General features: G+C 44.5%; 1 protein-coding gene across 2 annotated transcripts in view; it reads left to right on the top strand.

Moving 5' to 3' along the window:
- The window catches only part of LCP1 (lymphocyte cytosolic protein 1), a 52,803-nt gene extending 47,992 nt beyond the window's left edge, over window positions 1-4,811 (top strand). For both annotated transcript variants that reach the window (XM_042806019.1, XM_042806018.1), the window contains exons 14-16: window positions 123-246; window positions 1,735-1,859; window positions 3,326-4,811. In XM_042806019.1, the coding sequence (XP_042661953.1) occupies window positions 123-246; window positions 1,735-1,859; window positions 3,326-3,458 (382 nt within the window). In that variant the 3' untranslated portion in view covers window positions 3,459-4,811. The remainder of the gene's footprint in view (window positions 1-122; window positions 247-1,734; window positions 1,860-3,325) is intronic.
- The last annotated feature ends 11,146 nt before the right edge of the window (window positions 4,812-15,957 follow it).

A 15,957-nucleotide genomic window follows, 5' to 3' on the forward strand; every position in this document is an offset into this window, starting at 1 on the left:
AGGAGAATATCAGGTTTAAGAGGACTGCTGGGGTGATCTCAGCCAAGTTGTGTACGTACAGGATGGTTCTGAGGTTACAGTAGACTTGGAGAAAATGCAGGTATCCTGGCTTCCATCTTAAGGTACACGCTGAATATCCTTGAAGACATTGGTGGTGGAGAGAAGGTCAATGATGAAATCATTGTCAGCTGGGTCAATGAAACACTGACTGCAGCCGGGAAGGATTCAACTATCTCCAGTTTCAAGGTATAGCTTTTTGTTAGAAGTCTCTTCTTGTGGTTTGAGCCTGGTCGGCAGCCAACCATCCCGCAGCCGCTCACCCACCCTCGCCCCCCACCTGGGAATGGGGGAGGGAATTGGAGGGGTAAAGGGAGACTCGCAGGTTGAGACAGAAACAGTTTAATAATGGTAATAAAATGAAAACAATGACGGCAGTAGAAAATATAAACGGGCAATGCACAATGTAATTGCTCACCACTCACTAACCAATACCCGGCCTGTTCCCAGCCAGCGACCCCGAAATACCAAGATCCCGCAATCGCAATTCTGGAAGTGAGAGAGAGAGAGAGAGCTCCTTCCCGACCACCCCTCCTCTGTATAGTGAGCATGACGTTCCATGATATGGAATATTTCACTGGCCAGTTTGGGTCTGGTGCTCTGTCCGTGCTCCCTCCCTGCTCCCTGTGCCCTTGCGCACGGGCAGGACATGGGGAGTCGGAGAGTCCTTGAAGTCTCGGTAGCAGCTGAAAACACCAGTGTGCTATCAGCATTCTTCTCGTACCAAACCCAAAGCTAAATCCCAAACACAGCACTCTTCTAGTTACCAAAAAGGAACATTAACTCTATTCCAGCCCAAACCAGGACATGTCTGCTTAGGAATCTCTTATTCAGTGTGTTTGTGTGTATGTTATATACATTAGCTGTATATAGACATATATACACGCACACACTACATTATAACTAAGTATATAGTTTGATTATTTTTCATTCCCTTTTAGTGGCATGTTCAGATATACAGATTTTATTCAAGTGGCTTTACTATGAAAAGGTAACAGAAACGTGATATGAACATAACAGGGAACACCCTGAATGCCAGTTTGACATAGAAAATCAAAGTATAGAGCCAGGAACGATGCCTGGAATTAAGCAAGAACTGCTGTCCTGTTGATTATTAAACAGCAGCAATTACAAATGATGGTATTAAAAAGAACAGTAGCAATACATTTATAATCTGGTAGTACCATTCAGGGGTAACTTGCCCTATTTTGAAAGGTACCATATAAACCAGTTCCAGAGAGCTTCCAATTTTGCTAACACACCTGAGACACCTCCCAAGCTGGGGAACACTCAGTGGATGTAAATCAGCAGTTTGCATCAGGCGAGGACAGATCCATCAGACTTCACGTAATGAGCTCAGGAGTCACGCAGCTGGCCCCCTTCACACCCCCCATCAGTACATGTGTATCAGTGTCATCTCCCCACAGGAAGAAAATTCACTAGCCCAGCACCCCATCTTATGCTTTATTGGTGTCTCTTCCATTGAAGAAGAAAAAAAAAAAAAATCTGTGAATGGGTTCCTAGTCTGCCTTAGATGAAAAATTATGCTAAGCAGCCCTTTGTGAAGACCTAAACGGTATTTGACTGAGCTGTCCGTTGCTCTTGAGCCTAGACTTTGGCTTTGTGGGAGATCTGCCATCCTGTTCTTGCATCTAATTGTATTTTTCATCTATGCAGGATAGCAAAATCAGCACCAGCATGCCAGTCCTGGATCTCATTGATGCCATTCAACCAGGATCCATTAAATATGACCTCTTGAAAACAGAGGACCTGAATGATGAGGAGAAACTAAATAATGCTAAGTACGTTCATGCCAAGTGACACTTAACACGAGTTATCTGCTCAGGCTTGCCTGACTCTGTCTTTGAAAACTGCCCTGTTATCATTCTCATCTGGCACAACCTCAGCTGAGAAATACCTCCAGAGTTAGAAGCATGAAGGCTAGGATTTAGGCAGTAAAAAAGACTATCAGTGGAAATGAAGTGTGTAAAGTTATAATTCCTGCTTTATAATTCCCTTGAAGGGATCAAAATCACTTGGCTTCACAAGCTCCTATTTTCTCTTATTAAATTTAAAAATCTTTCAGAGATCAGGGAACGACGCCAACAATAGTGAGCCATGGAAACCAGTGTTTAGAGGTCATGATACCTCTTTAGTCACGTACAGGTGGACCAAGGGCATATTTAAGAGAGAAGGGGGAAGGCAGGATTCATGCCTGAAAAGCTAGTTTTATGGATGTGGGTATTGATTCTTTTTCATGAGTGTAAACCATTGCCTAGCAGAGAGCCACTCCTGGGGGCATGTCCCTTTCCCTTCAGAGTTACACACATCACCTCTCAGTTTAATCATCAGTTTAGCTTCTCCTTCGCTATGTGGCAACTACAAAAGAGAAAAGGATGACTCTAAGGCAATCAGAGCTGCTGTCATTTTTATAAAGACTTTTCCCACTGTTCTTTTTCCCTTCCATTTCCTACCGTCTGTTCTCTTTATTTCCTTGCAATCCTATGTGTGCTTCTCTCCGTACTTAATTTCTTCATCCCTCTGCTGATGTTTCCCTCTTTTCTCCTCCCTTTCTTCTCCTCCCCTACCCCCCTCCATGTTTCTCTGCATTTTGGGGAGAATTTCACAAATGTGTTTGCTCTGCAGTGGGTAAAACCTGGGATTTTCTAGTTTTCATTTAAAAATAGATAGAAGAGACATACCGACCAGAGAACAGCTAGTAGCCACGCAACGGTGTGCTCTGAGCAGGGAGATGGGAAGGTCAGCTTTCAAATTCTGTATGTGACTCAAGCAGAATAGAAGTCCCTGAATATTGATTTCCACCGACATAAGCCTTTTGCTTTCCATCCTTGTGAATCTGTTTATGTGCGAGGACTGAGTTTCAGAGATTGAGGGGGAGCAAGACCAGAATGGCTGGTTGTAAGGATAATCTTTCAGGGGATGGGAGACTAAATGTTTCCTACCAGAGTTTGACCTGCAATCTCCCATGCTTCAGGTAATCAGTGTTCTAACCATCAGGGAAACAGAAAAGTTTAATTTTGATGAATCAGTAAGAAAGTTCCCAACCCACTCTGGTATTGATCATGTAAAAAACTTATTAACAGAGGGAAAATTAATGCTACTGCACTAATTTATTTATTTACTTGTGTTTGTTTTGGTTTGGTTTTTTTTTTGTGTGTGTGTTTTTTTTTTTTTGTGTGTGTGTATGTGTGTGGGTTTTGTTTGTTTGTTTGTTTTGTTTTTTTGTTTTTTCACGCCTGCAATGCAGATATGCCATCTCTATGGCGAGAAAAATTGGAGCAAGAGTCTATGCCCTTCCAGAAGACCTGGTTGAAGTAAAACCCAAAATGGTCATGACGGTGTTTGCTTGCCTTATGGGAAAAGGCATGAAGAAGGTTTAAAGCACAAAAGACTGGTACTGATGCTTGGTATTCACCCTTTTGGTTCCCTCAAACTGGATGCTCTTCTCCGTACCAAGGAAATATGCAGGGTGCTCATGCTTTTAAGGCATGAATGTTATACATGGTTCCAGATCATACAAAAGTTATGTATCCACGTGTACCCAGGAAATGTTTTGTTCTGAACAGTAATATGTGCTCGATTTCTTTGCCTTATTTTCCACTTTGCTACATATAACCATTTCACATTCCTGAATAAGTTTTCAATAGCGAGGCCTATACATATCCTTTTATTAATTAATACCAGGGTTTTCTGTCAGATGTCACCTGGAGATCTTTGTCTTGGGAGGAATAGACAGCTTTTAGGATTATGAAATGTTATATACTGCTTCTGCCTAAAAATGTCTTCACAGTTTTGGTAGCATTTCTGCCATACTTTCTTTCAGTTTGTACCTGGAATAACAAAAGTGTTTCCCCAAGCCAATGCAAGTATTAATGACTATATTTTTGGAACAGTAGGATCCTCTTACCAAATTCTTGTGGAAGGAAAATTGTTTGGGGTCTGTGATGTGTTGCTGGTATGTGAACTGAGCAGTACTTTTCCCTTCAAGTTATGTCTCTGTCATCAGTGGTGTTACTCACAGAGTACATTACTACTTACTGAAAAAAAATACCGTAACCTGGTCCTCCAAGAAAACCCAAACTCTGGAGCTTTTGCAAGAAGTGCTCTCCAAAGGATAATTCATTTTTTATGTCATAATACACTTAAAACCTAAGCAGATTACAAAGCATGATAGAAATGAAAACCATGTTAAAGAAACTAAGGGGATATACTCAGTAGCAATACGATAAGAAGTGAACCAAAGGGATGCAGAATGACATATTTATGTAGTGAATAAAACTTAAACTCTGTTTACTTCACAGACTTGCACTCAAAGGACTGTGGTCCGGATTCAGGAGAGCATTTAAATCTGTGCTTGCTCATACCAAAATGCTTCCCTGAACACAGGCTGGGATTCTTAATGGAGCTAAATCAGCACAGCTTTGCAGCTAACAGTACACTGTTGGTTTGCCTCAGCTGAGGACCTAGCCCCGTCTATGGATAGTCAGTGGGACATATTTGCACTGAATCTCTTCCTTGGCATGAGTCATTTACTGTTCTGGCCTTTACGTGGATTTTAATGTGGTGAAATGCAGAAGGAGGGAATTTTGCCTTAATGCAATCCCGTTGACACAGTCTCAGTTCCCTCCCTCTCACCTTCCCTCCTCTCCAGCCCCTTCAGAATTGCCTTAATAAAGAACCAATATTCAATGACAGGAGAAGTATCTCCAAATAAAATGTTCTATAAAGCCAAATGTGTAGTCTTTCCTTCTAGTAATACATGTGCTAATGGGGAAGTGTGTATCATACAGCTGAAAGAGGGACAGATTTAAAAAAAAAACAGCCGTGATCTCACCAAGGATGTGTCTTCCATATTGTTATAGAAACCACAGATTGCAGAAAGCAGGAAGAATTATTTCCTAGGTCATTTCTGAACATGTCACTCTGAGACGCTGCCGAAGATGGGACACTGGCCTGGCTGGACCTGCAGCCTGACCCAGTACGATTTTCCCCATTTGAAGCAATATCTGTCATCCTCTTCCTTTGCTCATATGACCATAGGCTTTGCTTCTTTAAGCATTCTGCAATGCAAACATGCTACTTGGTTTCTGTACTAATGGTCAGATCCTGTTCCTGATCAGATCTGGCTGCCTCGTTCCTCTCAAGAACTTATGTATTTAATACAAGGTGGGAAAAGTACAGTGTCCTAAGACCTATTCTGTCTGGTCGTGATATTTCCCAGTGCTGGCAGAGAAGCACAACATCTCAAGTGTCAGATGATGGAGACATTGCCCCATCTTATTGCCCAGCAAGGGGGAGTTACCAGAGCATGGCCCCTACGCTGCTCTACCTCTTTTCAGGTGTAGGACATGCTGTTGCCATGTAAGAGAGGTGGCACTGAAAAGGCAGCTGCTCTTCTCTTACCTTGTTTGACTTGGAAGACCTGCAGAGGTAAACCAGAGAGAGGAAACTGCAGGCGGAAACTCACAGCATTTCTCTCGGCTGGGATGACCACGTGTGTCGTGTGTGTTGCGTGCATGCGGGTATGTTCGCAAACCGCAGGAGCTGTTTTCAACTGGATGCAGGGTAGATCTGAACTGGTCAGGTAATCCTGCTGGAAACGGCCCTGCTCCGTGTTCCCCATCACAGGGAGATGCCCTCACCCCAGACACAGGGGTGGATGTGAGGGGTGAAGTAGATGACAGAGGTGAGACAGTGAGAGGGGGCCTTTTCCCCCGGTCTCAGATGAATTCAGGCACTTGCTCTCCCCAGAAAGAAGGGATTTTCAGGCGTTTCCCCTTCACCAGCCCTTTTTTTGCACAGAGCTAGGATTTTTAGAGGAGCCTGCCGAGGAGAGGAGGCTTTCACACATCACTCATTTCCCATAGGCAAGATGTAGGACTTCAGGGGCCCTGGAGATCAAAATCTGCCTCCAGCTCAGGCTCTGGAGAGGGGCCAGATGATGTATGCTGTTATTCGAAGCCTGTTTAGTGAAGGGGACTGCTTTTCCTCCTCAGCATCCTAGCACTAGAGCCAGGCACCCTGCCATAGAGCCCATCCCCTTGCTACTCCCCTGCCCCCCAGGCTGCGTTTTGGGACCCTGTCTCTGAGCCCCAACCTGCAGGTCTGCACCGGTGTAAGCCCTGGCATCACCCTCGGCACCAGTGCGGAGGGGAGAGCTAACCACGAGATGGCAGTCATTCTATCTGGAGTTTTAGAGACTGGCATGTGTGAGCTCTGAAAACGCTCTCCTCTGGGAAATGGAGAAAAATCGGGATATTTAACCCCAGGCAAAACGCTAGCACCTGCCAGTGTGCGAAATGGAATAAGTGCTGTTGGCAGGGATGCCGTAGTAAATGCCTTACCAGATCTTCATCCCTATGTCTGTAATCTTCTTTGAAAAATAAAGTTGTCATGGACCCCAAGGTGTGGGAGTAGCTACATTCTGGTACAGGAGTATAAACGATTTCACTTTTCAATGCACTTCTGTTTAATTGGGTATTCTTGTCTGTTTGATGGACTCAAGGCTTTGCTTTCATGAACTGCATTTCTCTCGGGTGGGATGCCTATTATAGGAGTCTTTAATAAAGCTCCCAGCAGATGCTGAAGGGGTTAAGCCCATGACAAACATTACAGAAAAACAGGATCTGGAATTTTCTGCTGTTGCTTTTCTCCAACTTTTTCCATCACTCTTAGAGAAAGCAGCTGTCTTTGGGATTCACTCCCGAATCAAGCTGGCTTTGTAAGCACTTCCATTATTGATTTTCCTTGCACAATTAATCATAATTTTCAAAGCTTCAAAAAGGCTTAGACATTCACATGAATAAAAATAAAGCATCAGCAGTTAAACTAGGAGAAAAATCCTTGAGGGCAATCAATCCACATGCTTCAGGGTACAGTCTGATCACCAGATGGACTCAGAAGGAAATATCCCCCCATAGTGTAGTAAAGCATAATTAGGTGCATGATGAGGATTTTACACCTTCTTGTAAATCATCTATCCTGGCTAGAAATCACCCATTCTGGCCTTAGAAAGGGCATAGCAAGCAGTATGGCTGCCTGTTGTGCTCTTGTACAGATAAAGTCATGTTACTACTTCCTCCAGAGATGGAATTGAACCAAAACCCCAAGCTGACAACACTCCTTCCAAGTGCAGCTTAATACTGCTGTCAGCCTGATCACAAACTTCAGGCCTTTGTGTCATTGCTGCCTAACTGAGCAGCAGCTTCAACCCGGCTCCCGCTTGGAAAACAGGACCCTGTCTGGCAGATGTCTGCAAAGAGCACGAGCAGCACCGGTCCTACAGCAAGTGCTCAGCCACCGCTGCTTTCAGCTTGATGGAGAAACGGGTCCTAGTGCCTCTGATCTTGCAAACCCATGTGTTGAGTTGCTACTGTGACTCTCCAGCTCTCCATCTTCTGCCGTTTCTGGCAGCCTCCTCCACCGTCTGATGAACAGGCTTGGCAAGAATTTGGGAATGTTTTCCTCCAGGCTGCTCAAGCGACTTTAAGTTCAGTACTTTTCAGGTGAGCAGACAAGGTGAACACCGCTGAATGCCTGAGCCTCATTGCCTGCTGTGTGGCGAGCAATATCAGAGTTAAAATTTATCTACAAACCTAAGAAACTGTTCATTAAGCAAGACAGTAAATAGAGGAGCTCTGTGTACTGCTAAGGTGATGCCTGTGGACTTTATATAGCTTAGTGTGGGAAAACTCTGAATTAGGACCAACATCACTTGATAAGGTTCTCATTTTGTTCATATTTTTTATGTCAATCAGTGCTCAGTGGCAGTTCTCTTCTGTCACCAGGAAAACTGTGTCATACCCCTGACGGTTCCTTTGCTGCTCTGAAGTAACACACAGCTCTGAGTCTTAGTTCTCATTAAATAAAATTATTTTTAAAGCATTGTTTTTCATTGCACCTTATTTACTTTTTGTGCCCTGATCACTTTTTAAAGGCAACAGTGTCTTACAGAAAACCTAATTTGCTCCCAGGGTGCAAGCTACTATTGCTGTTACAGATCAGTGATAAATTGCCCAAGGCCAGAATTAGCACAGGCCATGTGCTCACAGGTAATATGTCTGAAATTTGTGAAAAGAGCAGAAAGCTACATAACCAACCACGCATAGAAGCACTGAACTCCCTCAGGGCAGGCACACATGTAGTGCACGTGTTAAGGATCTGAAGGAATATAGCAATGAATGTCTGTCAACACACAAAGCATGGAGAAGAACCCCAAGCATCCACTCGGGAAAACCCCTAGCAGGTGATTGACATGCACGACGCTGCTTTGATTCACGCAGGCAGAAAAGCAGTGTCCCATTGCCAGGCACCCCTGGCAGCCTATGAAGTTGTCCTGCTCTTCACTGCAGTTAAGCAAACCAGACTCATCAGAGCATGTGTCTGTTTGTCACTGAGGTGGGGAGATGTCTTCTGACCAGCCCCTCAGTAACATGTCCTTCCATTGACTTTGCAGCCCCGGAGCAGAGCAACCTGCATGTCTGAGAAGTGGTGGATAAGCCTTAGAAGCACCAATCTCTCCATGCCTTCTCCTCAAGACCTGCATCTGCTCGGGTGCTAGTGAAACAGTCCTGTGGTTCAGTAACATGACAGTGAAAGGCTCAATCAGCCAAACCAGTGAAAAGTAATAGAGTCATCTGAGAAGGGATGCAGGTCCTCACCACCAGCCCTATGTCCACTGCTTGCTGCACTGTCAAACTACATTTCACGTCAGGGAAATGTGGCTGCAGTGCCTCATCATGCTTCAGTCACAGTCCTTCTCAGACCAACATGGGGAGATGCTGCCCATGTGACGATCAGATCTTGCAGAACAGTCAAACACCTCTAGGAACTCCTTGGATTTGCTGTTGGGGTCAAATTCTAGGAATATAGGTCCCGCTAATTTTAGGGACCACCCAGAGCCTTTGAGCTTAGTAGAGGAACAAATTCTCATAAGGTCGTTTCACTCCGCAATTGTCACACAAGCTCTGGGCAGGGGGGATACCCAGCACCATGACAGAACTCCCTCTCTAGCCTTTCAGTGATGTCCTAAAGGTTTGGAAATGACATCCCGAACAGGAATCATGGGGCTTTCAGAGCCTGGCCCTTGGATGCAGATTGCAGAAGCTTTCAGCATGGCTGGCCTCAGCTGCCAGAGCAGTTGCACCATACGGGGCCGGAGCAGCCATACAGTGGTGCCCCTGTTTCGCTGGGGGGGCTGCAACTGCAACACTGAGAGTGCACGGCAGGAAGGCTCACCTCACCCCTTCCCCATCCCTGGATGGAGAGAAGAAAAGTCAAGAGTCTATTTGGATGCATTTGTACAAGAGCTGTTCTGCTGGGAGGGTGATGAGTCTCTCCGCAGTGTGGATCTGCTTGCGCAGACTGGTCGTCAGCATGGGCTGAGAGTGAGACGTGCCTCTGCGAGGTGGGGACCACACCAGGCAAGAGGGGTGAACGAAAGCGGGCAGGAGCTTTGCTCCACAGAGCTTCTCTTCACCAGCCTCCTCAAACGGGTCCCAGCATCCCCCAAAAGCCCAAAGGAAGGGCCCACTCTTCTCATCTCTGCCAGATGCCAGGCAAGCAACATGAGCAAGTGCAAGCAGTGCGGAGGAGAGCAGCAAATACTGTCGATGCACTCAGAGACAGGCAGCACAAATCACTACTCCAGGGCTAATTGCATTCCTGATATGTACACACATACCTATGTACACAGAGAGGGGGATAGGTGTGCACCCATTCGTTTGCACCTTAGCCAAAGTGTGCTCTCTGTAGATGGTGCTGGGAGCACCTTTCTCAAGTGCTCAATAGCTCTGCCTGCAGTGCTCCTGAGGGTCCTTTTGATATATATATATATATATTTTTTTTTTTTTTTAAACAAAGTTAAACTTGCTTTGCAAGTGCTTCTTGTTAATATACTAGCAAATAAATCAATATCTACCGGGAATAAGAAAACATGAGTCACTTGGACAACATGTTGTTTGGGTGGGAGCTGATTATAGACCTTCAGGAAACAGAGCTCGTGAGGAAAGTGTTTAACCAGTACAGATCCCTCCTCAACTCCCCAAAGCAGCATATACACTACAGCACGCTTCTTTCTGCTGACCCTGGAAAGCTAAACAGCAACGAGAGTAGAATAAAAAATGAATAAAGTAGGTTGGTGTAACTGAGTACTCAAAAATGCAAAGTGAACATGTATTTTCAGCCTCCACTCATACCTATCAGCCGTGATTGAAGCATACTGCCTGTACAGCACTCACCCCGGGATGAGAGATCTGCTTCCTTCCAGGTTAACCCATCATTTTCCAGCACAGGTAGCATTTGATTTTTATCTTTGGGAATGATGTGAGGGACAAATGCCAGAAGCAGAAAAATTTAGACGAAGTCTAGGTTTTCTTCTCCTGGTGGTTTCACAGGCTGCAAAATTGTTTCCAGAACGAAATGACAGAGGTTGGTGACATTGGCCATGTATGTAAATGATCACAGTGTCCTACGGAGATTAATTGGTTCATGAATAAAGATGAGGAGCTGAGGTGTGCAGGAAAAAATCATTTATCAATTATATGCCTTGGAAAACTGAAAGATGATGCGGCCTTAATGGCTGAATGGGTTTGAAAGGGAGACTTGTAAATTGAGTTCTAATTCTGTTCTGCTGCATTCATAATAAAGAGCTGTTAAACTAATTGCATCCTTGTGTGGTTCATGAGCAATGGCACCCAGCTGCATTGCACAGCAAGCAACAGAGACCAGAGTTTAGTTAGATTTTAGTCGTCCTTTGCATCGTGTAAGAAGGATGCTAACCAGTTACCTTTGGCCTCATCAGTAGTGATAACTCACAAAAGAAAGGACAAGAGCCTGTAAGTATTTTTCAGGAGATTAATTTTGCATCTGAATCTGAATTTAAAGAACCAAGAGGGACAGCACAGACTCACTTGGCTTTTGTGTTCTGCTTCAGTCACGTGGATCCACTGGCGTGATTACCCATCCCTGGAGGGTCTTGTTGCTGATTAACTGGCAATGAGACGATTCTGGAGGATCAAAACAATAGCAGAATATGCTAATCTCAAACAGGGAAAAGGATCTGAGGGATGTGGCTGCTGATAACAGCTGACCTCCCCTTCTCCTGCCCCTTCTGTGTGCTTGTTAACAGGTTTACTGTTACAAACAGACAGCACCAACCTAGCATGAGCTCTGGCACATGCTGAAATACAGACTCAGATCTGAGAGTCTTGATGCAGGATGAGACTTGTTATTTAAAATCTTGCTGCTGGATACTGGGCAGGCCATGGGATCAAAGAGGGTAGACATACTCACGTCCTGGCTGAGCTTAGAGAAAACCTCGTGACACTTGGTTGCTGAAAGCCCAGGGTATCACTGGTGGGAGTCACTGGAGATTACTCAGTGGCGCTGCTGCAACTGCTCGAGACCCTCCGGCTGCAGCAGTTTAAGAAGTTCCTCCTCTGACTTGTTTTTTCTGACCGCTCTCTGGGGTCTGGCTCTCCTTCACCAGCAAGAGCAGCTGCAGGAGCCCAGCACGATGGCCAGGCACAGACCAGCATCTCAACGTATGCCAGTGCAGAGGGTGCTTGAGCAACGGCTTAGCTGGGACATGGGTGCCTGGCCTCTTCTGCTGCCACTTTTTTGGGCACTGACAACTTAAATCACCACACAAAGGTGTTCCAGAGCCCAGTCTGGATGAGGTACAACAACCTATGCAGAGTCCAGAGCATGCTGGTGTTATTCCATGTGAATGTGGAGAGGGAGGGGAGAGACAGAAGATTCAGCCAAAGGAGTGGAAATATCTCTTTAGAATTGCCTTTAAAGTGTGATTATACTTAAAGAAGTAATATAGTAATGGCACCAAGGGGCTTTATATATTGCCAGTCCTAAATCCCACACGTGTAATTTTCAACAAAGAAATCAAGAGACTACTTTGTTAATTATCTGCTCTGAAAACTAGGACCTGATTACCCCTTTTAAAATAAAAGCCTGTGCATGTCCCAAAGCTACTCTAAAAGTTAACAGGAACCAACACAGATCCAATTGTCCTCCATTAGTGCAAGGCTTCTGGTCACATCTGCTGCAGTAACACTTGCAGGCACCGGTTCAGCATAGCCCATGGTCTACCCAGTGCAGACACAATAACTGATCCAAGTGCAGCAAAACCTTTGAAATTAACCCCAATTTTTGACCAAGCAGCTCTTCATCGGGGAATGCTGATTCATCAGAAGCAAAAAAGGTTGCTGGAAAGGATCAGTTTTGATGAATTTCCCGACTAGAGAAAAATATATTTGTTCAAGAAAGGAAGCTTTCAAACAGCTGAAATCTACCCTTGGAACAGTTTCTAAATTCAACCTTATTTCCTCCAGGTCTTAAAAAACCAAGAGCATAGAAATGTAAGTTAATTTTCAATAAAATTATGAAGAGGCCTTGAAATTGAGAAAAATCAAACAACAGTTGAAATTATCAAAATGAAATGTTGGATTAAGTCAACTGTTTTTATAGTTGCCCTTCACAGTGTTTTTTAAGACTGTGTTTTTCTCCCCAGCTTATCTGGAAAATACTTCCCAAGGTCTCAGAAATTCTTGAAGGTTAATAAACAATTTACTGCTGTATGTAAAACAAGCATATCTTAATTTATGACTTTTGTAGCCCAGAACGCCACATACTGCTTCTGATCTGAGGTGCCCAAGCTGAGGGAAGGAGATAGACAGAATCCATGGGATTCACTGGAACAAATGCAGCCTCCTCCCTCCAAGTGAGTCACCCCAGGGCGGCCCGTTCTGCTGGCCACAAATAGGACCAGGTGTTTCATTACCCTCTGAGATGTCTACGGGAGGTCACAGATGAATCGCCCACTTCTCTGCATTGCCTATGCGAGCGGCACGAGACGGCTCGCTCAGGTGTAGCAGTCTGCGGTGGGAAGGTCTGGAGCTAGAGGAGATGATTCTCCCTTCCTCAGCAGATGGGACGAGCAGACAGGGGGAGTGTCAACATAAGTCAAAGGAAAAATGATAACCCCTTACAGCTGGGTGGAAGCAGGGAAGTTAATGCTTAAGTTTGGTGTCTAAATACATCCCCGTCCCTTTCTATTATGTCAATAGTTCTTTTACTGATGTTCTGCCTGGGCACGGCTAGAGCTATCCTCAGCAGCTCACAAGGCTTTGAGGGTAATCAATGTGTAGCCAGTTGCTCATTAGAGCAGCAACACCGTACAAATAGATCGTATCGGGAGAGGAAATCTGACCTGCTCGGAGACTGAACTGTCACAGAAATTGTCTTTGTGTGTGACGTGCCACAGCATAAATATCTTTGCAATGGGAACCTCCACGCTTTCAAAAATCAGCCCGCTTTATGGAGGTGATTACAGACCAGGAACCTAATTTTAGGCACCCAGATTCAAACAGTTTGGCTGCTGCTGGTGGGGTGGTGGCGCTGGGATGGAGTTAGGGGTTTGGAGCTGCCACTTTGTCACCCAAGGATGGTGACCGAAAATGGTGAGGAGGATGTTATCTGCATCATTTCAATACTAATGAAAGGCAAAAAAAAAAAGCAGAAAGACAATTGATCCAAATAAGCAATGTCCAGAAGATCCTCGAGAGGCAATGGGTTTGTGTCCTACGTTGTGAGGCCTCTGACTCTTTCAGACAAGCAAGAGGCACAGGGATATACATTTTTGCCTCCTGGTCAGTCACATCTTCCATTTTATTTTTTGCTTATTTTTGGATCTTTCATCTTGTATTTACTTTTCTATTTACTGTGTTTTAATCTGTGCAGTTCTTTAACCACCACAAGACTCTGGTTTGTCCTTCCTTCAGAATTTCCTCTAGTGCCTTTAGTTTCCTCAAACACCCATTTTTTCCTTTTTTTACAGGTGAAATATTTCCAGTGCATACCAGAAACCAAAAAGCAAGTAGGAAAACAGCAGCTTTCAAAAAGCATGTGAACCATCTCTTTACAACAAGCCAGAAAACCCAAAGGAAAATCAACCAACATACAAAAATGTCTGACACCTACCATTTGTCCAAAACTTTCTTCTTAGGTAGATAGCAGAAAGTGTTCCATTTTCCCACTTAACTAACACTTTTAAGATATAGAAAAATATGATCCTTTTCTCTCCTTTGATACCAGCAATCCCATTCTGTTGCAATCCCATCACCTCCGTTATACCTATCTCAGCATATCCAATTTTTCTTTAAATTTGTATCTGTGCATCAGACATTTTCAGACAAAAGTGAGACTGGATGACCCGGTTTCATCTCCTGTGTTTTATGCTCTGTTGGTAGCTTCCTTCTGCCTGCATGAGGGAAGAGAATCTGAACCTCTGGCTTAAAAATCAACTCCTGTAGCAGAGCACTGCCCACTGCCCTTGCCGGGAACAGCCTCTGTACCTTACCAGAACTTTCTATTTGTTTGAACAACGTCTAGAAAAGATAAAATAGGAACTACAAAATCTAGGTAATCTAGGTAAGGTGTCAGTGGTTTAGCTTCCTGTGAGCCTTTTTTTTTGTTTGTTTTTTTCCCCTTTGGTGTCTGGTTTGTACTCAACTCCAGTTTGGGGGTTTCCAGTGTTAGTGTATTTTCACAGAGACGTTAACCACAGCGTACTCGCTGAGGAGCGTGATTCACCTCTGCTGACTTCAGCCATCTAAAACTTAGCTGTCCAGCTTCTTAGGGCAGGCCCATCCTCCTAAATAAAAAAGAGCCAGGACTGAATTTGAGCTCCAAAGCCCTGGTTGCCTACCTAGCTGGAGCACTGGCTCTGATCTGGATCACTCCAGATCTGTTTTAGAGGAGGTTGGTGGATGTAATCTAGTCTATGTTACTTAACCTTAGCTCCAGGGCTTGCTCCCAGGCATTTTTCACCCAGTTTTATAGCTATAACCCTACATTACACCTACAGCATCAAATAATTTAGTTCCCTCATTCACACCCAGGTCTCGGCTCCCTGGTGTCCCCATTGCATGGATGTTGATTCACTCCTACTCTGGACTGAATTCCCTCTGGAAGAAAACCAGGTTGTGTTTCTGGGGACCATGCACCTGAAAAAACTTTCATATTAGACAGCAGGTTTAGTTCCCTCCTTCTGCACCTATATGACATGCTCAGCCAAGAGATAGTATTAGGGTGGATCTGATGCCAGAGATGTAAATGAGCAGTTCTCCTCTGCATAAGGTTGCCATTGGGGTGTTCTCTAAGCAGTGCCATGCCTGGAACTGTTATGTTGGTGCATGGAAGAAGAGGATTTGGACCATAAGAATAAGGTGTGTCCAAGCCAAGTCAGATTTACTGTTCAAGCACAGAATGTAGATGGAGATCATCTATTCTGGACATGTCAAATTCATTCAGCTTCTCCTGTCTGAACAACTGTGTATAGAAATATGGGCGGCAAATCTTGAGGCATGCAAAAATTAATAATAATGAAGAGTCACTGGTACTTTTTCTTGAAAAGCTAACCCACCATGACATATGGAAAATACATGGATGTCAGAACATCACAGGAAAGAGGACACGGAGCAGCACAAGCAATCTGAAATCCTTGGATGGATCAGGTGTTTGCAGAGCCGCGGACGAACGACACGCCGAGACGGGTTCAGTGTGGGAGATAGAGCATCAATCAACGTGTGTCTTTATTGGTCCAGGGTACATATATTTATACAGACAATGATAATTATTATGCCTACTAGTCACTAGCTGATTGGCTTAAGCTCTAAAGGTCGTATTCGCACAGTCCACCTACTTGCAGTTAGCTTACAGCACAAGCTTCTCATAACACTAAGTTTCTCATGCCACTATTTCTGATTCCTGTTGACTTGTTTTCGATACACGATGGTACCGTAACACAATGTTTCTCAGACCACCATTACCATAACACTGGGTTTCTCAGACCACTATTCCTAA

Source organism: Tyto alba, unplaced genomic scaffold (genome assembly GCF_018691265.1).
Source record: "Tyto alba isolate M040663 unplaced genomic scaffold, T.alba_DEE_v4.0 Super-Scaffold_45, whole genome shotgun sequence".
In the NCBI taxonomy this organism is placed as follows: domain Eukaryota; kingdom Metazoa; phylum Chordata; class Aves; order Strigiformes; family Tytonidae; genus Tyto; species Tyto alba.